The sequence below is a fragment of the Trichomycterus rosablanca genome, chromosome 10 (genome assembly GCF_030014385.1).
Source record: "Trichomycterus rosablanca isolate fTriRos1 chromosome 10, fTriRos1.hap1, whole genome shotgun sequence".
In the NCBI taxonomy this organism is placed as follows: domain Eukaryota; kingdom Metazoa; phylum Chordata; class Actinopteri; order Siluriformes; family Trichomycteridae; genus Trichomycterus; species Trichomycterus rosablanca.
Window position 1 is genome coordinate 19,135,251 of NC_085997.1, and position 21,952 is coordinate 19,157,202.

General features: G+C 36.3%; 1 protein-coding gene across 1 annotated transcript; it reads left to right on the forward strand.

Annotated features, from left to right (window-relative positions):
• Window positions 1–1,059: 1,059 nt before the first annotated feature.
• On the forward strand, window positions 1,060–19,953 carry fbxo11b (F-box protein 11b). The gene is made up of 22 exons (XM_063002914.1): window positions 1,060–1,338; window positions 7,262–7,389; window positions 8,101–8,182; window positions 9,643–9,787; window positions 10,374–10,503; window positions 10,658–10,741; window positions 10,848–10,980; window positions 11,075–11,181; window positions 12,694–12,805; window positions 13,017–13,123; window positions 14,180–14,317; window positions 14,411–14,628; window positions 14,779–14,959; window positions 15,055–15,177; window positions 15,260–15,345; window positions 15,937–16,013; window positions 16,174–16,317; window positions 16,466–16,576; window positions 16,717–16,824; window positions 16,908–17,016; window positions 17,121–17,219; window positions 18,137–19,953. Exons 1-22 carry the CDS (start codon window positions 1,251–1,253, stop codon window positions 18,264–18,266), a joined length of 2,640 nt encoding a protein of 879 aa, XP_062858984.1. The 5' UTR covers window positions 1,060–1,250; the 3' UTR covers window positions 18,267–19,953.
• Window positions 19,954–21,952: the final 1,999 nt, after the last annotated feature.

Genomic DNA, 21,952 nt, shown 5'->3' on the forward strand with positions numbered 1-21,952 from the left:
CATTTTAGCTGAGCAGCCAATAATTTGCTGCACTTCTCTGTATGTTTTTTCCCTCTACAATCAACTTTTTAATCAAAGTATGCTGTTCATCAGAACAATGTCTGGAACAACCCATTTTACCCAATATTTCAAAAGGAAATGAGCTATGACCAACCTGTGCAACATTTGCCACCTTCCTACATTAAATAAGGGCCAAAATTGACACCCGTTCTTCTGCAGAATGAATGACTTCACCAATTGAACTCCTCACTGCTATTATTTTGAACAACCCCCTTTCAATCAATGCTTCAATTACTCAGAATGAGTGGTAAGCATGTCCTAATTGTTGGGTTTGTTTTGTTTTCATTACTCTACTACACTTTCAAGTGAATTTTTTGCTATGTAGAAATATCACTTCTACTAAAAACAGTGATTTATAAAGTTAATGGTGTTGGACTGCTATTTTTTTGAACACTACTGTATGTGTTACGACCTGTGATAGATTGAATGCCTACCCAGAGTGTCTTGCATCATGTGTTTTTCTGGGTTGTGCTGGACCCACTGCAACCCTGATTAGGAAGAGTTGGACAGTGGAAATAAATGATAAAATGGTCAAAATATTTATTGACTGTGTTTTTGTTGTGTCAATAATTCTTTATTTATTTGCTTATGTGATTTATAGACAGTGTGATTTCCCACTGTTAACTGGTGAGCAAGAACAGAACTTATTCTATTTTTTTTTTTTAAACCATGCAGTTTGTGTATTTGACTGTTCAGTTAGTGCAATCAATGTACTCACTTGGATTCGGCTATGAGGAGAACATGGAGAATGTTGTGAATGTAATGTAAACCATGCAGCAGTCCTGTATTCAGGTCACTCTTTTTTTATATTTGGTGATTTATTTTTAATAAAAAAAACTACAAAGCATATTTATGATGCACGGTATAATATTGTACTCTGCATCGAACACAGGATGTTAATGATGAATGGGTGATGGTGAATCCCCTTCTCTCTCTCTCTCTCCTGTAGATCTGTAGCTCTGTGTATGTGAGTGAGTTAATGGCTCCTCCTGCGAGAGAGAGACACACCGAGCTCTAACAGCGGAGAGACCAGGGGGAGCTGTCCGAAAAAATTTAACTCGCATTTATACATATTTGAGTGTTTATCCTCTGCAGCCGGTTTGTTTGAAACTACAGACCTTATGGTAACGACAGGAGTAAACGGTTCGAGGGAAAGGTTGTAGCTTTTTGAATAAAAATCAGCTCGCCAAATGAACTCGGTCAGAGCGACTAACAGAAGAGCCAGGCGAGTGTCGAGGCCGCGCCCGGTGCAGCCCGAGAGGAATAACGCACAAAGAGGTGAGCCTGAACCCTTCTAAATAACAACTGAACTCATTTTTTATTTCGCTTTTTCTTTTCGTGGCGTTTGCGTCAGCGTGTTATGTGATTTAATTATTCCTGAAGGTCTGAGTAACGAACGTCGAGGCTTCGGACACGGCGCTATACAGGCCAGGCCGCGCTTTGTTTGGGCTTCATTATACGTTAGCATTTCGGCTAACTGCATACTCGGAGCTAAACATTTAACGCAATTCAAAATTATTGTCGGACTGCTGAAAGAAAGAACCAGCACATTAATTCCCGTTAAACTAAGCAAACTATCACCGAGCCTGATCTGCTCTGTTTAAATTGTGTGTTTGGATAGTGAATCTGCGTTGCGCAGCTGCTTAGCAAGCTGCCATTTTAATAGCTAATGCTAGCTCGTTCGCTTGCTGGTTGACAATTTATCAACACTACAATTTGTCAAGCCTGCAAAATAACCATATATATTTTTTACGTAGCACGCAAGGCTGGACAGTGCATTCTGGCTCATTTCTAAACTCGCTGTCTCTTGCTATTAAATCGTGTTTTCTTTTGTGTTTACTCGTTACCAGGATTTTGCTTAACAGTAACATAACTAGCTAGCTGAGTAACGAAGGCTGCGTCCCAAACCGCATACTACTTCACTAAACAGTATGCCTAAATAATAAGTCCTCAACGGCGGCGTTAATGTTTTGACATACTGTTTAGCATGGTAGTGTGCGGTCTGGTACGCAGTAAAGAATATTTAGCAATCTTGTTAACTACGCCATTGGATTCGTGGTGAACAAAACGCTCATCCTTCACCTTTATGTACGTCTTGCTTTTTGTTGAGATAATGTATCCAACCTCTCAATGCTGGCATTAATGATAAAACTGATTCCTTTTAACAGCAGTTTATTACTGTTCACTCATACTGTCCAAAGTTGGAATTATAGATTGAATTGAAAGATCCTGAAAAGTAAATCCTGTATGCTTACGTTTTGGTTGCACCGGGTGGGGGATTTAACACAATTGCACTATGTGCTAACAGCTATTGTTTTTATTTAGCATACATCCAGGGCATATGTCTACTAAAGAATTACACACATACTGTATTTTGACTCGTACTTTCAAACGTATACAAAAAGTTGTGTTTTTTTTTTTTTGAGAACTAACGAATGTCATAACCAAGCTAATTGGTCAAACACTATTCAAATAATGCAAATAGACAGTAGTACTTTCTTGCAAAGCATTTATGTTATAGCCTTCAGGCGTTTTCAATAATAAAAAATAATGAGCTCTCTGCAGCATTGGACTTTAATTTTGGCAAATTATATTTAATACCCCAAGGGTTCCTCTGATGGACTCGACAAGTCCAAAATCCTTTGTACATTTTTCAATTAAATTTAAGTTATATGATTGGCTACACCATACACCTTCACGTTCTTTTTGAGAAACCAGTCTTAGTTTAGTCAGTTTGGCATTATGCTTCCAGATTCAATTAATTGGTCAGTAATGTTAATTGCTATGATATTCATGACACATTGTTTGTTTTCTTTTGATGTTTAATGCATAATACCAAAATGCAGAGCTGAGTTATTGGCCGAGTTGTGTTATCTGTGTTATTTGACCACTGTCTTAATGTCTTTGTGCCAAATGTCAATCTCTGTTTTTCGTGGGGTGTAGGTACATAAATGGTTGCATTGCAATTCATTACATCAATCACTGTGTAACTGTTGTTCCTGCTGTTTTTAGGTTATCATTTCAAGTGGCTGTTGGTGTGTCTCTTACTGTCCTTATTAATAGTGCCACTGCAGAAGCCATTTGTGGTTATATCTAGAATATATTATTATTATAAAAGAAAGGTGTAATTTGCACAGGACTGTTTTCTTTGCCATTTTAAAATGTAAAACTTGGCTTATTTTGATGTAACCATACACAAGTCAAGATGTGGATACATTTGAAGTGGGTATTTAATGTAAATATTAAAAATGACAGAAACAGAAGAAGTTAAATACCTGTCATTAGAAAAGTCTATCCAGTCCAAAAGTCAACATTTGCATACATTATTATGTAAAAATATAACTTACAATTGACAATAGCTGTTGGGTAATGTGCATAAATTGCACAATTTATGTGCATTTTGGTGATTTCCCTCTCTAACATTTAATCCTGGTTACTAACTGATGTGTTGATTCCAGAATGTTGAGCCAATACTTCACCAAACTGTCTTGGTCTGGGTCATCCTTGTGTTTAATTGGGCTAAGGTAAATAGGATTTCATATTTTACACACAGTATGGCCAAAAGTATTTTTGAGCTTGTTGGACATCCCATTTAAAAAAAATTAAAATACATTGACCCCCAAAATACAATGACTCGACCCTCTGAGACTGCTTCTCATGAGACTCTGAAGTATGTCTGTGGGAATTTGTGCCCTTTTAGTCGGAATAGCATTTGTATGACTGGGCACTGATGTTGGACAAGAAAGCCTTAGATGATGATCCAGTTGATTCCAGAGATGTTCAGTGGGGCTGAGGTCAGAGCTCTGTGCACGCCACTGGACTTTCTTTAAACCAAGCTTTTATTTATGTAATTATGGACTCTGCTTTTCTTTTTTTAAATTGATTTATTACACCTGTTAGCAATTGTTGTGGCTGAAACACATGGACTTAATAATTAGGAGTGTCCCAATACTTTTGTCCATATAGTGTGTAATTATTTAGTAATAACTTAATGTATTACCCAGCTGTAGTTTACAGACCGTATGGATGACAAACTCATAATTTTAGAAACAGAGACTAGGAATATGGAACATATATTTAAACAGGAAATGTCAAGTTAAATTAAAAACACCAAAGACTTGCTGCTGTTATGTTGGAGTAAATTCAAAAATGACATTAAAGACACACTTGTCTCAGATGCCACTGTGAACCCCTGCCATCTTTCTCACAAGTATACACTTGTTAATATGCAGAACTATGTTCAAGCTTTCAAGAGTGCAGGACTGATTGTTTGTCAGAGCGGTTCCAAGATTAAACCTTAGCGCTGCTTTCAAGTATGTTTGTTGCACAAAAAATACATAAACCAGGTAGAGCATATTGCATCTCAAATACTTATTAAATGTAAAAATTGTCAAATCTTTAGCCAACACTGAGATTGGAAGGGGGGTGCAGTTACGATAAAAAAAAAGCCGAGTTAGGTTTGGCATCACCTGGCAGGAATACACCCTGGAGAGGGCACCAACCGTAGTGCATTTTATAAATTCAAATTTATGTGTATTTACATGAGCAACATGTGCATCTCATCAATTTATGCATTCTAACTAGCTGCTTTATTCTAGTGGACCTGTAGCCTTTTCTGGAAATGTAGGCTAGGGTGCCAGTGCGTCACAGTCTCCATGCATTTGTTTTAGTGCATTTCTTTGCTCTTTCTAAACCTACAAATATGATAAAGTGAAAAAGATGGTTCGTATCAATGCACTTTTAAATGTTAAATGATGTTTAAAATTGTTTTGCCACCTCACGACAGCCTTTTCTTACTCTGACTTTTTGAGGTTCAGGTTAGCCTCAAACCCTTAACAAAGAATGTGTGCTTTTTCTTTTGGTTGTAAGTGGTATATTGACTGTTTAATCATTTACCACATTTTCCACAGTTTAGTTTCTATTCATCAGAAAATATTATGGCATAGTTGCTACTGCTGGTGTGGTAATTATGTTTTTTTCGGGTAGAAATTGCAGAAGTTAATGTTTTTTTTTTGGATGGTTGACATGTAAAAAATTTTAATGAAACATCGTATGCTTTATACAGTTTTCATTAGAAATGAGAAAAGAGTTAGATTTAGTTAAACCAAAAATAAATTACAAAAGATAATTACCAGTTGTTTCATTATTTGCATTGCTTAGCAAATATCTAATAAATGCTTTGGGGTTCTGGTTACCTGTAAATACTTAACTGTAAATGTACACGTCTGCATTGTTGCTCTGGTCTTTGCACTAGTCATTTTTTTGCACAGACGTTTTATAATAATTTTTATTGCATTGAACGCTAATATTAATATTCTATGAATTACTACAAATTACCAAAGCTAACCAATTTAATCATAATCTAAGTCTAAAGTACATTCATATAACCACAATTATGCTGCATTTGCTTTAATTATTTTTATTGATGTTTCAACACAAGATCAGCAAAGACAAAAGATTGTGTGGGGGCCCCGAGCCAGTGGTAGTTTTAATACTACATTTTTTTTAAATTCATAGCAATAGCATTTTATTGTATCTCAGTTTCTGCATAATGTAGGCAATACATATTTTTTAATTTAGTATTTTTTAAATTGCCACTAACAATCAGCTAACATTTCAACAAGTCCAATGAAACATTTGTTGTGCTTGTTTTAGCAAATTGTTTGCATACCAAGAAAGGATTAATGCTATGGGGCACTTAAGTAGTGCAGAGGTCTAACACGCTAGCACACCACTGCGGAGTATTCAAATGTGCAAGTTCAAATCTCAGCAGAGCCACTTAGCTGGAGGGGCATCCACACAAACAGAATTGGCCGTGTTTGAGGGGAAAAAAAACAATATAGCTCAATTTTGTACAGCCCAGTAAAGCACTTCCATAACAATTCTGCAAAGCACAGCCAACTAACAGTACCATTGCTTGTTGTAACTAATCATCAACTAATCTTGACTTCTCATTGTAATTGAGTTACCACATTTTGTAGTTTAAATACACATACCTGGAACTGTTAAAGAAACCCTCAACCAAGAAAACACAAGAACAATCTTAAACTTCCTGGCAGAAACAAAAATGCTAACAAAAATATAAATGAACAAATAGAAACAAGAAAAAAAATTACTTAAACATAACACCAATCATGCCATAAATGACACAGTCAAGTGTATAAAGTGGTGTAAAAAAGTCAAATAATAAATAAGTTGTAGTTTAGATCACATTTCTTTCAATTGTTAGCTACAGTAGTTTGGCCTTTATCAATAATACCATTTGGTGCAGACTGTACACTTCCTAGTTGTCTGAACACTGAAATGCAATATGTAATTAACACACAAATAGGAGTAAAATTAGCTAAGAATGTCAACGTTAAAAAGCTCTTTAGAATCTATGCATTTAAAACGTCCCGCACCATCAATAATAAATCAATTCTAAGCTATTTCTATTTTATTTATTATTCCACATGCATGCATATTATCCTTATAATGGTGATATTAGCTAGTAGACAGGGACTAACAAGCATCTATGCATTTAACGACAGGTTAAGGGCTGTAGTTTCAACTACAATAGGTTTCCTGATATTGATTGTGAAATTATATCCACTGAAACTTTGACCAGGATACAGTGGTTGGTAAAAATGAAATGATCATGAATACACAAGGGGTTGACAGGTAGATAGCACATAGAGGTTTTGAGGTATTTAGGCGGATTAAAAAAATTAATTTAACTTGTCCCAGGACTAATCATAATGATTAATACATTAAGGAAACTTTGTAAAGCAATATTTCTTAACTTTTTTGTTACATGGGATCCAACAGTGATCCAGGTCATACTGTGGGTTGCAAGTCCTGTGTTGCATGCTTAAAAACTTGTTTTGAAATGTTCTGATTTCCTATTTAAAGAATAACCAAATGCCTTTAATGAGCTGATATTTATGGCAGTGATGCCAAGTTCTAATCATCTTTGTCTTTATTCCTACCTTTAAGTACTGTGACTGTGTTCTATATAAACTTGTGAACTGATGAATCTTGTGTAATGAGTAACTACTGTTCCTGTCATGAATGTAACCAAAGTGTAAAACATGACGTTAAAATCCTAATAAACAAACATACCTTTAAGTACTGTATGCTGCTTGCATTTGGAAATATAGAAATGTGTTAAAAGTGAATAGCAAAACAAATAATGTATGTTTATGTTCTAATCTTTTTGCAGATGAGGACATTCCTGCAGATATGGTTGCAGAAGAATCTGGTCCAGGAGCTCAAAACAGTCCATACCAACTTCGCAGAAAATCCTTGTTGCCTAAGAGAACCGCGTGTCCCACAAAGAGCAGTATGGAGGTACACAATTGTTATACACGTATAAAATACACACAATCAAAATGATTAAATCCTCATTGTAATTAGGTTTATAAGCAAACTTTATAAACTTTCATAAGAGCGCACAAGCACAACTAGGTGTGCTCGTGATAAAACACATCAAATACCTGGGCAGTCCAGTTTTTTTTTTGACTGTGCTGTTTGATTTCATGTTAGTAATATGGTTAAGTCAAGAGAGTTAATTACCTTAAAAGATAATTGCCTTCCACAATCAAGGAAAGGGATACAAAAGATAGAAAAGGCACTGAGTGCTACTAGAAATACATCGATCACATAGAAGCATAACTCACAACAGAGCAGGCAGAAAGAGGAAACTATCACCGGCTGCCACCAGATTCCTGAGGAGATGGTGGAGCAGGTGGTCAAAACCCTTCGTAGGCTGCATACTAAACACTGAATGTCTCAATGCCATAACTTCAAGATGTATACCTCTACTGACCCAAGGTCAGCTGCCCAAAACCTTGTAAATAAGCCACAGAAGCTTTGGGATTGTGTTCTGTGAAACGAGAAAACAAATCTGATTTGCTGGTGATCTATTAAAATCGTTTTTGTTGGGTTTATTGCAAGTAGGGGTATTCCTCCTCCTTAGATGTTTTTTCAAAGCTTTCAAAATACATTTAAAAAGTTACCTTTAAACCATTTAGAATGTATTTGGTCATGTTATGTTTGTAGGGAGCCTCCACTTCAGCAACAGAAACTTTTGGCCACAGAGCAAAACGTGCAAGAGTGTCCGGGAAGTCTCAAGACCTTCCAGGTGAGTGGTGAAACGAAATTATTTTTTCTCTCTTTAGAAATGTGCATCTAACTCCTACGAAATAAACACCTGCACATTCGTAAAACTGGTGAGCTTTCTGGCTGTTGACTGGTTATAAACATGGAGTGTACATCCCTAAGTACTTAAGGCTGTATTTTGGTTTTCTTTGATTTCACGTGTTCTAAAACTGTGAAAACAAACTGAAGTGAATATAGAGTACATTAACGTATTGTACACATTGGGTTGTCATTGCATGAGAACAAAACATCTAACTAATGAATTAAGGACTGTGGGGTTATTATGACTATTACTTATTGATCAGTTAATGACACTTTGCATTAATTAAAAATTGTTAATGAGTAGCAGGTATCCTAGAGAAGATAGGCCTGGTACACACTACATAGTAAACGTCTTTATTGCCCTAAGTAAGAGGGGTTGATGGAAAACCATTTGTGATTTGAACCAGCTGATATAAAACACACATGGCTGAAAATGCTGGTCAGGCATAGTTTGGTTTTTTGTGGTTAATTTGCAGGGAAAAGTTTAGAAAATTAAGTGCTAGTATGGCTAAAATATGAATGTTTATTAAACCCAACTAATCGATCATGAAATTCCTTGCCCACTATTTGTATCACTTTTGTTAATAAGCTTTTGCAGCCCTGTAAACAAGACCCAGTAAGTGTGTAGTAGTTATTTGCTCCGTTTGTCTGTGTTCCACTCATCATACATTACAAGCGCAGCAACATTGCATAGTCTGGGGTTAACGGCCTACAGCGAAGGTTATAGGTTTGTTACTAAGAGCCAAGCCCTTGCACTAAGTACTTTGTAATTGTTACATTGATTTTCTCAGTAGCATTTTATTGAAACAGTTGTCTAATGAAGTAATGTTAATAATTTAAGCAGATAATTGCATCCTTAGAGTCAGGTACTTGGATCCTGTTCTATTCTCAATTTAACTGCATTTTTGTCCACTATCAGTGTTATTGCTGTTTTAGCGGAATGTTTAGTGTGTAGCCCGTCGTCTATAAAACAGCCTTGACTGTTTGTAGAATGTGCATTGACTTGCTGTTACCACTGTAAGAGTGGAAGGTGGCTGGTTATTTATATTTCTTTTTTGTCCACCTTGGTGCTTGATATGAGTGAAAAATAAGTCACATCAAGAGGAAAAACCTTTTGTGAATATTTTGTCCAGTGATCAGTGCAGGGCACCAGTGTATAGTCAGTATTGTGGTTGCTTGTTCTGAGATTTTCTTTAATGCATGAATTTCTTAATCATTAGTGGAAAGTTAGCTATCTCAGAGCATTCAACTATAGATGGTTGGATTTCTGATTCTGAGATCACAGACATTTTATTTACATTTTAGAAACTGCAGACACATTTAGATCAGCAAAGGAAGCTAAGGATTTGACTACTGAACAACGGGAATTCTGTGGCTAACTTTGTCATTTGCTCTTCTAAGCGTCCCCTGCAGAACAGTATCTTCAAGAGAAGCTTCCAGATGAGGTGGTCCTGAAGATCTTTTCATACCTGCTGGAACAGGACCTGTGTCAGGCTGCGTGTGTCTGCAAGCGATTCAGTGAGCTGGCTAACGACCCTATTCTATGGTGAGCACTAGCGTATTTAATTAATTATTGTAGTTGATCCCAAAGTAAAGTGTTGTCCTCTAGCATGAGATGTCTTGGATTAGAGATGCACTTTGTGTGAGATTTTTTGTGAGATTTTTATTTAAATAATGTTAAATTACAATGCTTTTTACAACTAATTTCTAACTTTTGTATTTCATACTATTATCATTTTGAGTAATATCTGATGGTTCAAATTTATTTGTCTGGATATTTTTATGAATCATGAAGTTTTTAAATCAAGTAAATGTGAAACGTATAAAGAAATATGCAGTCTAGTAAACTAAGAGATGGAAATCTATAGAAATAGTTATAAGGTCTCTCAAAGTGCATTTTAAAGAAAAAGTTTTCACCCTATAACAGTCTCAATACAGTAAATCTGTTTATAATGCCTACTATTTGCTAGGACATCTGAGTTCTTATTATGCAATGTCATGGTGATGGATATAAGCTCAAAACAGCATGTTTCAAGTCCTTGATTGATAAATATTTTGGACAGTGTTGAGAAACTTTATGTATTTTTCAGTAGAATTTTGTTTTTAATGTTTTTTGTTGTTGTACACCACAGGAAAAGATTGTACATGGAGGTGTTTGAATACACACGGCCCATGATGCACCCAGAGCCTGGCAAATTCTACCAGATAAACCCTGAAGAATATGAACAGCCAAACCCATGGAAGGAAAGCTTTCAGCAGCTGGTATGACTGTCTCTAGCACCATCTAAAATTCTTTGTTTTAATTTTAGATTCGTTGTAAAACATCCACAAGGGAAAGTGTGATCATAGTGTGATAATTTCTTCCTATTTTATGTCACTGGTTCATGATTAACCTCTTCCAATTAATTTTGTACAGTACAAAGGAGCACACGTAAAGCCTGGCTTTGCAGAACATTTTTACAGTAATCCAGCTAGATACAAAGGGAGAGAAAATATGCTGGTAAGATGTTTGTTACATTGTTGTCTCTCAGCTATTTGTCACTTTGAAATAAAAACATGAACCTGTTTTATTATCATTAAGTGATGTAATATGCTCTGCTTTTCAGTACTATGATACCATTGAGGATGCATTGGGAGGTGTTCAGGAGGCCCATTTTGATGGGTTGATATTTGTTCATTCTGGTATTTACACAGATGAATGGATCTACATTGAATCTCCCATCACAATGATTGGGGCAGGTAAGCCTTAACAAGTCTATTTCTAAATTAGAGGCCAAACACATTTGTCAAGTGTACCATGTATTTAGCTGTTGTTTAATTTCTTATTTTACAGCCCCGGGAAAGGTAGCAGATAAAGTGGTTATTGAGAACACTAGAGATTCAACATTTGTGTTTATGGAGGGTTCAGAAGATGCATATGTAGGCTACATGACCATTAGGGTAAGTCTGGCAGATACTTTTAGCTTTTAACTTTGTAGTATAAAGGTTCAGTAATGCATGGTTTTTACACTTCTGGTGCAGTTACCAACAAACTTCCAAATGTATATGGATTTATGTGAATGTAGGACAAGATATTGTTTCCCAAGTTAACCTTGAAGTTAAATTGTTCTACCAAGCTTGTAAAATGAAAAGGAATTTTTATGTTACAAGTAGCGTGTTCATTAAATGTTAATGTCATGGCTAAATTGCAAACAACCAAAATGCTGGACCATTTCCGGAGACATCTCCCAGTCTCAGCCAGACCCCACCCACAAGCTGCAAGTTTATGGTGTGGTGTGGGCTGCATTCACACAATACGCTGCAGCACCACTTCTGCACTGGCTGCACCATTTTTTTTTGCTATGGAGTGAGGCAGTACCTCATACCTTGTTGCTTCAAGTTGTCTGAAGTCAAAAGCAAAGCACAGACATGGCGGAAAGACGTTTTGCCAAATGCTTAACTGTTTAATCCTTTCATCAATCTAGTGTCACATTGTGCGCAAAGAAAACAGCATGACTGCAAATTTTCTCATTCTTGATTGAGAAAAAAATTCGTGGCTTCAAAGGTCTTTAATATGCTTATAATTTTCCCATTAATTAACAAAACAAACAAGTTTTATAAACCTTGTCTCCAAATGACAACTATTGCCAGAGCTTCCTTGTATATGCCCTATACAAAACAGCATGTGAGTGAATACACCATTAATACTGTCCTTTAGTATTGTACAGTTTTAAACTTGCTGCTCGTTGGCACAGCCTGCTGGGCACAACCAGCAGAAAGCAGTTTTGCTGTATAGCGTGTAAAAGGTTTAAATACTTGCTGTTTACTTGGTATGCAATAATGCTTTGCACATTGCTGGTGTGCTCGAATACATATACAATGGAGATATAATATGGCATGATTAAACAGGGGCTCTGTCTCAAATTTTGTACATATGTAATATTGTTAGAGTTTTGATGTATCAATGACAATGTGTATTAAACAAGAGTTTCATTTTAACCAGTCATGTTTAAACTCACTGCTCCTAGATGATGTAATGCTACATACTTTAAACATGTGTTTGTCATTTAAAACAAATTGAGTACAGTCACATAATGGTTTAAAGATTTAAGAAGCTGAATCTCATTGTGTTACAGAATATCATAAAGTAGATTATTTTTTCCTGAACAGCTTGCAAATAGTTTTGTTTTTATTTGTTAGAAAACGAACAACATCTACTGTGTAAAGATTGAACATGGAATTTAGTTTAGTGTTATTGCAGTGCCGTTTCAGCTTTGACCTGCCCTCTAGGGGGCATTGCTTTAATCCTGTACATGCACAGTGGGTACACAGGCGAGTATAATTACAGCCCTCTGCTGTCACAACTGTGTAGTTACACGTAATCATGCAGCAAAAATAATAAACACTGCTTTATAAGTGCATGCGTTCTATTATTTGACGTACATTAATAGATTATCTATTTTCCCCCTCCAGTTTAACCCTGATGATAAATCAGCACAGCATCACAATGCACACCACTGCCTGGAGATTACAGTGAACTGCAGCCCGAACATTGACCACTGCATTATTCGCAGCACATGCACAGGTAATGTAGCATCTTGATTTCACTTTGTCAAACCATTTTGTTCTTGCAGTCTGAACAACAGGGTTATGTTTTTTTTTTGTATTGTTATTGTAGATTTTATGAAATTATTTTGCCAAGCTTTTGTATGGAGTGGATAAAATAACATAAGTGGGTCGAATGTTTTTCTGTGTTTTGCTCAACTGAGATCTGTGTTATCTGTGTGTCTTTGCAGTGGGGTCAGCGGTGTGTGTAAGTGGTCAGGGTACATGTCCTATTATCAAACACTGCAATATCAGTGACTGTGAAAATGTTGGACTTTACATCACGGACCATGCACAGGTAACAACTAAGATCACCTGCACCAGCACACACTAACTTCATATTTCCAGTGTAAGGCTGAACAGTTACATTGACTGTGTTTAGCAATTCCATATTGCCTTAAGCTTATTAACACCATTGCTTTTTTTATCTCTTGTGCCAAACTTTAACTAGAAAGTAATTCAACCAAACTACATTGAAAGTATGTAGACACCTGTCATAAGCTTGACTCCCGTTTCCAGAATTGTAGCCATTAATATAAGATTTTTTTTTGCTCTTTATGACTATTACTGCAAAAAAAAAAAAAAAAAAAAAAAAAAATAGTATGGGGGAGTTTGTGCTCATTTGTTTAAAAGAGTGTTGGACTAGAAGGCCCAGCTTGCAATTTATGTTCTGATTCATCCCAAATGTGTTCAGTAGGGTTGAGACCAGGCCTCTGTGCAGGTCTCTGCAGTTCCTCTACACTAAACAGGTTGAACCATGTCTCTATGGACCTTGATTTTTTGACTTGATAAGTCATTATTCCTTCAGTAAACTGCAATTGAGCCCAAAAAGTTTGAGGACCTGAACAAGACGCCTCATAAAAATGAACTTAATAATTTTAAGCCCAGAAAAAAACTCGCTGTACTTTGTTTCGCTCACTGATCTCCATTATCCTGTCTTATTGTGCAGGCATCAGGCAGTGGTGGTAATTGCAGCAGTTATGTGGAATCCCTTATAAAAATGTATTGTGTTACTAAATGCCTGAAGTTGCATTTTAGGCTTGCTTTGTTTCATCTGGCCCTCTTGGGGACCAAGCTGTAAACTCTTGTCATTGCTGTGAACTGTGCACATACTTTATGAATATTACAAAATGTAGTTGTTTCACTATTGTATAGTTACACAATAATGTGTTTGGGTTGTTAAGTCTGATCTATGTATAAAAAATGTGTTTCAAATTAGTTTAGTGGTTTATGTGAGTAATCATTAAACATTACTGCAGGTTTAAACAGATTTAAAATTGATTATACGTTTTACATGAAACAGTTTTTTGATTGTAAGATCTGCCGAATGAAGTTTAATGTTTAATTATTTCAGGGCATTTATGAAGACAACGAAATCTCCAATAATGCACTAGCGGGGATCTGGGTGAAAAACCATGGCAACCCCATTATCAGAAGGAACCACATCCATCATGGCAGAGACGTTGGAGTTTTCACATTCGACCATGGAATGGTAAGTTCATTGCTCCATTTTGACTTTAACAGCTTTGCTCTCCAGCAGCCATTAACTAGAGACTTGTGTTTGATTGTATGTCTCCCTCTACAGGGCTACTTTGAGAGCTGCAACATCCACAGAAACAGGATTGCAGGTTTTGAGGTGAAGGCCTATGCCAATCCTACAGTAGTGCGTTGTGAAATTCACCACGGCCAAACAGGGGGCATCTACGTGCATGAGAAGGGCAGAGGCCAGTTCATAGAGAATAAGATCTATGCCAATAACTTTGCTGGCGTATGGATTACATCAAACAGTGACCCTACCATTAGGTTTGTGTTCCTTACTTATCTTTGTGTCTTCTGGCAGTTTGAAATATGAAATATTTCATTAAGATCAGTAAACCAAGCCTAGTTGCTGAACTTGATTTATTATGCTGTTGCTTTTGTTTTTAACTGATTTATAAAAATTTTTTCTTCCAGGGGTAATGCTATTTTTAATGGAAACCAAGGAGGCGTTTACATATTTGGGGATGGCAGAGGTCTTATAGAGGGCAATGATATTTATGGAAATGCCCTCGCTGGAATTCAGATCAGAACCAACAGCTGTCCTATAGTCAGACACAACAAGATTCATGATGGTCAGCATGGAGGCATCTATGTGGTGGGTATTCATTAAATATACCTGTTTGTCTATTTATCTCATATATGTATATGTTTGTGTGCATAAACAACTAATATTGTGTACAATGTTTGTAGCATGAAAAAGGCCAGGGTGTTATTGAAGAGAATGAAGTGTATAGCAACACACTGGCAGGGGTTTGGGTGACCACAGGGAGCACGCCTGTCCTTCGGCGAAACAGGATACACAGTGGCAAACAGGTAAGAATCTTTCTTTTTTTTTTTTTAAACTTGTACTTCTGTTGGTGCTATTTAAGTGTAAGTTTGTGATTTATGTTACTAGGTTGGAGTGTATTTTTATGATAACGGTCATGGGGTGTTGGAAGATAATGACATCTACAACCACATGTACTCTGGGGTCCAAATCAGGTACGGTACACCATTTAAAAATGGATTGACCAGTGTCTCCAAACATCAGCAAATACAGTTGTGTCGTTCTTTGCATAAAACATGATGTGCTTATCAGGTTTGCATATTTTTCATTCCTGTTGCTTTGTAAAAAATACTTCCAAGTCTATGTTAGTCAATCAAAAATGTCATTTCCTCTGTTAGCATGATTTAATAAGTTTACAATTGACTAAACTTAATAGTCAGACATGTCAAAATTATTTGATCCTTTAATGCTGATTGAGATGTCCACAATCAGTATTCAAAATCTACACTGCTGCGTTGTTTTGCAAACACAAGGTTCACTATTCAGCTTGTTTTTTACATGAGTAGTTATTATTGCAAATATGCATTTGTGAATTATGTTTGTACACTGGATCTAAAAGTCAACACACAATGCCAGGTTTTTATGATGTACAACATTTAGACCAAGATGAATCATTTCACACTTTTTACAGACTACAGATTTTAAACTAATATCAGACCTGACACTAATCAGGATTTGTATAGATACTATACTAATTATCAGACTTTTATTCTGTGTAACATTTACATTATTTTGTGTTGAAACAGAACTGGAAGCAACCCTAAAATTAGAAGAAACAAAATATGGGGAGGTCAAAATGGAGGCATTCTTGTTTACAACTCTGGTAAGTTAATGTTATTTTTTTTCCGTATTTTGGCAGTAGCACTAAAACTTCATTTTTGGGTTTTAGCTGCTTGTAGCTCTTACTTGCATGGACTGCAAACTGATGTTAAGACAGTTATGTTTTGCTTATGTTTAATGTAATCGTCATGGTTGGTTCTCAGGTCTGGGCTTCATTGAGGACAATGAAATATTTGACAACGCAATGGCTGGTGTGTGGATTAAAACAGACAGCAATCCCACCTTACGCAGGAACAAGATCCACGATGGTCGGGATGGTGGTATCTGCATATTTAATGGTGGGAGAGGTAAGTCTAATGTGGGAACATGTATTACCTCATACAGTGGATTAAAGAAACATGTTCATACATTGTATACATGCTGATTTATAGGCGTTAATTTGGTTCAGATCATTAGTGTTGTTTCTGTAACAATGTGATGTTTTTGTACCTGAAGGAATTTTGGAAGAGAATGACATCTTCAGGAATGCCCAGGCTGGTGTTCTCATAAGTACAAACAGTCACCCAGTGTTGAGGAAGAACAGAATATTTGATGGCTTTGCTGCAGGTCAGTTGAAGAAGGAGAAATTTGAGTACTTTGGTTTTGTACTTTCTGAATGAATGTAAAAATAATATATTGAATAATTTTCTAGTTGCACTAAGAAGTTTACTTACTTAATACCTCTTTTTTGTATTTTTACTTTTTAGGCATTGAGATAACAAATCATGCTACAGCAACCTTGGAAGGCAATCAAATATTCAATAACCGATTTGGAGGGCTGTTTCTAGCCTCTGGTGTTAATGTCACAATGAAAGGTAAAAACTGAACCAAACTAAGACAAACTGCTGTTTGTTGTGTTTGTGCATCATCTAATAAAGTGTTTGTCTTGTTTATTTAGATAACAAAATCATGAACAATCAAGATGCCATAGAGAAAGCTGTAAGCAGAGGTCAGTGCCTGTACAAGATTTCCAGTTACACCAGCTATCCCATGCACGATTTTTACAGGTACAGTAACTGGTGGTTACTTTAAAAAAATGACTACTGTTTCTACAGTTTAAATTTACTGTTATTAACATGGCTGCCTTTTTCTGCTCTTTTCTTTGATTCAGGTGCCACACCTGTAACACAACTGACAGAAATGCAATCTGTGTGAACTGTATTAAGAAGTGCCACCAAGGGCATGATGTTGAGTTTATACGACATGATAGGTTAGTGTTCATTTACCTGCCAATTTTGCAGATTAAAATGTCATAAGATCTGTCACACTGTAAAAGGTTCCATTTTAAGTACAACAGTTTAGCTGTTTAGGTTAGGACTTCTTATATTGATGTGTAATATAAACTTTGTATGAATCGAACACAAATATCAATGCAACAGCCAAACAGTTTTGTGCGTTTTGTGCTAGACATTTTGATTTAGATGCAGCTAGCTGGAATGAACTGAGCAGTAGACCTTTTAATATAAAATAAATTAAAAACAAACAAAAAACTGGAAATTAGAAAGTAGGGCACACTGGCAGGCACTCGCATCCTTTGAGATCAGGGTTTCAACATGCCAGGCCGTTTGCATAGACATGAATACCAATGTCTGAGGATAGCCAAAGCCATTTATATTTACGGCATTAATCAAAGATGCTTTTATCCATTGACTCTGAATCCCCCTATAAGCAATTGAGGAGCAGGCTTAGGGGCCCAACAGTGGCAACTTGGCATTAGTGGGGATTGAACCAGCAATCGTCTGATCATTAGTCCAGTACCTAAAACACAAAGCTACCTCAGTCTATGTATCCAAAGCCCTGCAATGGATGAGCTGGCACCCTGTCCAGAGTATTCCTGCCTTGTACCCAGTGTTTCCTGTGGAACTGGACCTCCCACAACCCTGACCGTGATTAAGTGGTGGTTGAAAATAAGAAAAATGCTCATTAGCTGCAGATTAGATTAGACTTAGGTTTCCTTATTGTGGCAAAAATCTTAACTTCAGTAATCAGTCATTTTTATTTGATTTTAATGATGTTTGTTTCAGCCGTATTCACAGTTTAAACTGAATTATGCAATTAAATCTGCTGTAATATGTAGTGTTGACCGATTCTTTTTAAGTCTCATCTAACACCATCTTATCTGTCTAGGTTTTTCTGTGATTGCGGTGCAGGAACGTTGTCAAATCCATGCACGTTGGCCGGCGAGCCCACGCACGACACGGACACTTTGTATGACTCTGCGCCTCCTATAGAGTCTAACACGTTACAACACAACTGAGGCTCAACCTGTTTTCCATCTCAGCACCCTGGTCTTTAACCTAACCTGTCTACAGAGCGAGAGCTTCTACCACTTTAGGCTTAGAAAGACTCCGTGCAAAGAGACGGGACAATTAAAAAAAACATTTAGACTTTTAAATAAACTGTGATCCGCGGGAAAAGAAATCATCTGCGGGGAGAAATTGGACTCCGACAGTAAGATGCCTCTTTGCTTGATACAGACATCTGTCTCTATATTGCTAAAAGTGTTCCGAATGCAAACGGAAGCGAAAGATTCCGTTTTTTTTTTTCAGTTTGCTTTTGATCTGCAAAAAGTTGGGTTTACTAGAGCTGTGGAAGAGGTAAGAGCTGCAAAGAGAAGCAATATGTTGACTCAGGATTCTGGAGATTAAGAGATGAGATGACTGTGGCGTGAGGTTTGAACAGCAGAACGGTGGCAACATCAAACCCAATATGTGCAGGTTTAATTGGAGAGGTCCTTCTGCAGTTTTGTACAGATATGACAATGGCCAGAAACACATGGAGTGATCACCCCTCCCCCAGAGAGCTTGACTGGATAGGAGGTAGAGCCATGATGACATGGCTTCCGTGGCAACTGTTTCTAGGTAACAGATTTGCTGGTTAATATGTATGGTATAAAAAAATTTAAAAATTGTGGTTAGCACTTGCTTTTTTATGTTAATGTTATTCTGATCAACAAATATGATTTTAAGGCTTTCTCATGTAGTTTTGTATTTTCAAGCAAAAATCTTACAGTATTTGAATGTCTTTTATTTTATTATATATATTATAATTATTATTGTTATTAATATTTTCATTTGCGCATGTTAGGCTTGTAATCATACTGTGTCTCAGCATATAAATTCTTTCTGTGAAAGAGGAATAGTGAAAAAAATGATTTGGAAAACTTAACACTACAATGTCCTCCAGCTATGGTTTTTGATAAGCAAGGTGTGAAGCATTTGTCAATGTGTGGTGTTTTTTAATTTATTTTTTTTATAAACTTTCCTCTAGCTGTGATTCTTAAAGCCTACTTGTGGTTGAACCCACAGCTCAAAGTGTTTGCTTCATATTTCACTGCCATTTACACCAAATGGGAAAGTTTCCTTCCTTTCTTTTCTTATTTTAAATAAATGTCTGCCTAAAGGTTTGGAAAGTGATTTCTAAATGGTTTTAAGTGCAAAAACGGTCCCAATGAAAGTGTTGAATACACTTGAACAGTTGTTAATATTTATATAAAGTTCAGCTTCTCTCCTGTTTATTCTCGTCCATTATGGCGCTGATGTTGACACACATTTCCCCCAGGTTTTTTAGAGTATGTTTTCTTTTGGGTTATTGGCCCATCCTGTGCCTTTTTGTTTTTGAGTGTTAAATAGAATTGAAAAACATTGCTGGAGTTTGCTAAGTTTAAGGCCCTGGCCTCTTCTAAGCTGAAACACACGTCTCTACGGCCTCATTGTCTTTTTGCCCCTCGATTTCAACCCCATCTCTGTGTAATGTGGTGACTGTGGCTTCTCATGCCGCCTCAATTGTATGCATGTACCATAACATCTAGACTTAATATATTGTGAAGTATTCAATAACCATTATGTAGATGCTAGTATGAATTCAAAAAGGGTTTAATTTCCTAGAAAACAAAAGAAAAAGGAAACTGGTCATTTTTAAGAAAATAAACTTTATTAGATCAAGCCTGGTTGTGTTTTTATTTAAGTTGCTTTTCTCTGTGCATTGCATTTATTTATTTGTTTATCAAACTGTAGACTGACATAAGATGTCTTTACAATAGGAAATTCAACATTTAATCTGCTCTAATATCAGGCTAGTTTAATCGTTAAGTTTATTAATTAAGTGGGTGAGTCTTTTAAAACAAATGTCAAGGGCCTAAAGCAAATGCATATAATTAATCAGAGCTGTCTATCTTTACATTGTACAATTGTAATCCTGCATTTTGTTTTTTTTGTCACATTAAAAAGTATGTAGTGATAGCTCAGCGCTTAAGATGCTGGACTATTGATTAAAAGGTTATTAGTTCAAACCCAAAATTGTCAAGTTGCCACTGCTGGACCCCTGAGCATGGCCCTGAAATTGCTTGCGTTGTATTTGGGTCACAGTTGTAGATTTTGGATAATAGCATCTGCCAAGTACATAACTGTAATGTGTTAATGCTTAATTTAGTTTCACAAAACATGCAGAGATCCTTAGATTGTTTCTGCCTTGTGCACAGTGTTTACTGGATGGGCACCAGCCCTATTGTGGCCATGATCAGGATAAACCAGTTACTGAAGAATAATGAATAAATGTGTGCATTCTTCTTTGTGTTAATACTCTTAAAATAACTAGAATTATAAACATGAGTTCATGGGCTATTATTTAAACATACTGGTGCATGTTATTTAATAAATTTGATAACTATAATAAAGCTTGCAGTGGAGTAGAAGTGATGGTGCCTACACAGCACCAGGGTCCTGGGGATGTAGGTTTAAACCTTGGCTCTACTATGTTTGCATGTTTCTGTAGGTTTCCCTTGAGTACTACGTTTTTCCTCACCTGCAAAAATATTAAGAATGTGAAACTTGCTCTCAATTGCTCCCTAATTGTCAGACTTACCCTGGCAGTGGTCTGTGTGCTGAGATTAACTTAAGATGTCACATGGCCAGTCATTCTTCTCATAAAAATTCTGTCTGATCTATTGGAGCGTCTATTGTTTTTCCTGATACCTGACCTCTTCACCTCTGTGAGGTATATCACTTTCACTTAGGTTTTAAAAGGATATATCTCAGAAGTACTGAGACTGAATAGACAAGTGCAAAGTTCAAACGTAGCTAATAGAGTAGAAATGTATAAACATTTTGGGTTTTATGAAAAATACCATCAATCACATAATTAAAATTTCTTTATGTTTTAAGTAAGTACTTAAGTACATAAAGTGAATTTTGAACACAGTTTTGAGAACCACTGCCATAGACAGAAGCGATTGTGCTCCCATTTTTATTGCTTCTAAAGTATAAACACAATGGTATGATGATAAGGTATACTTTCTGAACGGGTGTGGGGTTGTCCTGTCTCCTTATGCTCATTCTTGTTATCTAAGGGCCACTTGGATGGATAAAGCTGGATAAAGTGAAACTATTTTAAAGACAGCATGGCTATGCTGGGCTAACTTTGTGCTAGAACGCTCTGATTTCCATAGTTTTGCCTAATGTTAACCGCAGTCAATCCCTTTCCTCACGTCTAGCCCAGTAACGAACGTCACAATTATGGCTTGTTAATCTTTAAAGACATTACATTTTGTTGCATGTTGTTTATTTTCAGATTATATGGTTACATAAACGCCTTGTTTCATTCTTATTACTACCTTCCTTAATAACTTTATATACCTGTAAACACAATACATCAATAAAATGTTAGTGCTCTGTTTTCAAGTACATGTTAAACTGTTCATTATAAAAGAAGTAAAATGCAATTCCATGTGCTGGCTTGCTGAGTAAAGCTAATACGCTGAACAGGTCGAGTAAATATTGTGAGAGCAAAGTCCTTAAATCAGCAAAGCTTTACAGTACTGGAGAATTTTACAGCAGCTTGTCTCAGAGGGTTTTATCCTATTGCTGATAAGACATCTAGGTCATTATTGACTCAATTCCTAAAGCCTTGGTTGTCTTTAATAGTCAGGTAAATATGGGTGTTCTT

What these genes read in the sequence shown, in the direction of transcription:
- fbxo11b (XM_063002914.1), top strand. Translation starts at nt 1,251, where the DNA reads ATGAACTCGGTCAGAGCGACTAACAGAAGAGCCAGGCGAGTGTCGAGG. An exon ending in CATCACAATGATTGGGGCAG is followed by an intron (nt 10,981 to 11,074) that starts GTAAGCCTTAAC and finishes CTTATTTTACAG; the next exon opens with CCCCGGGAAAGGTAGCAGAT. An exon ending in ATTTGATGGCTTTGCTGCAG is followed by an intron (nt 16,577 to 16,716) that starts GTCAGTTGAAGA and finishes TTTACTTTTTAG; the next exon opens with GCATTGAGATAACAAATCAT.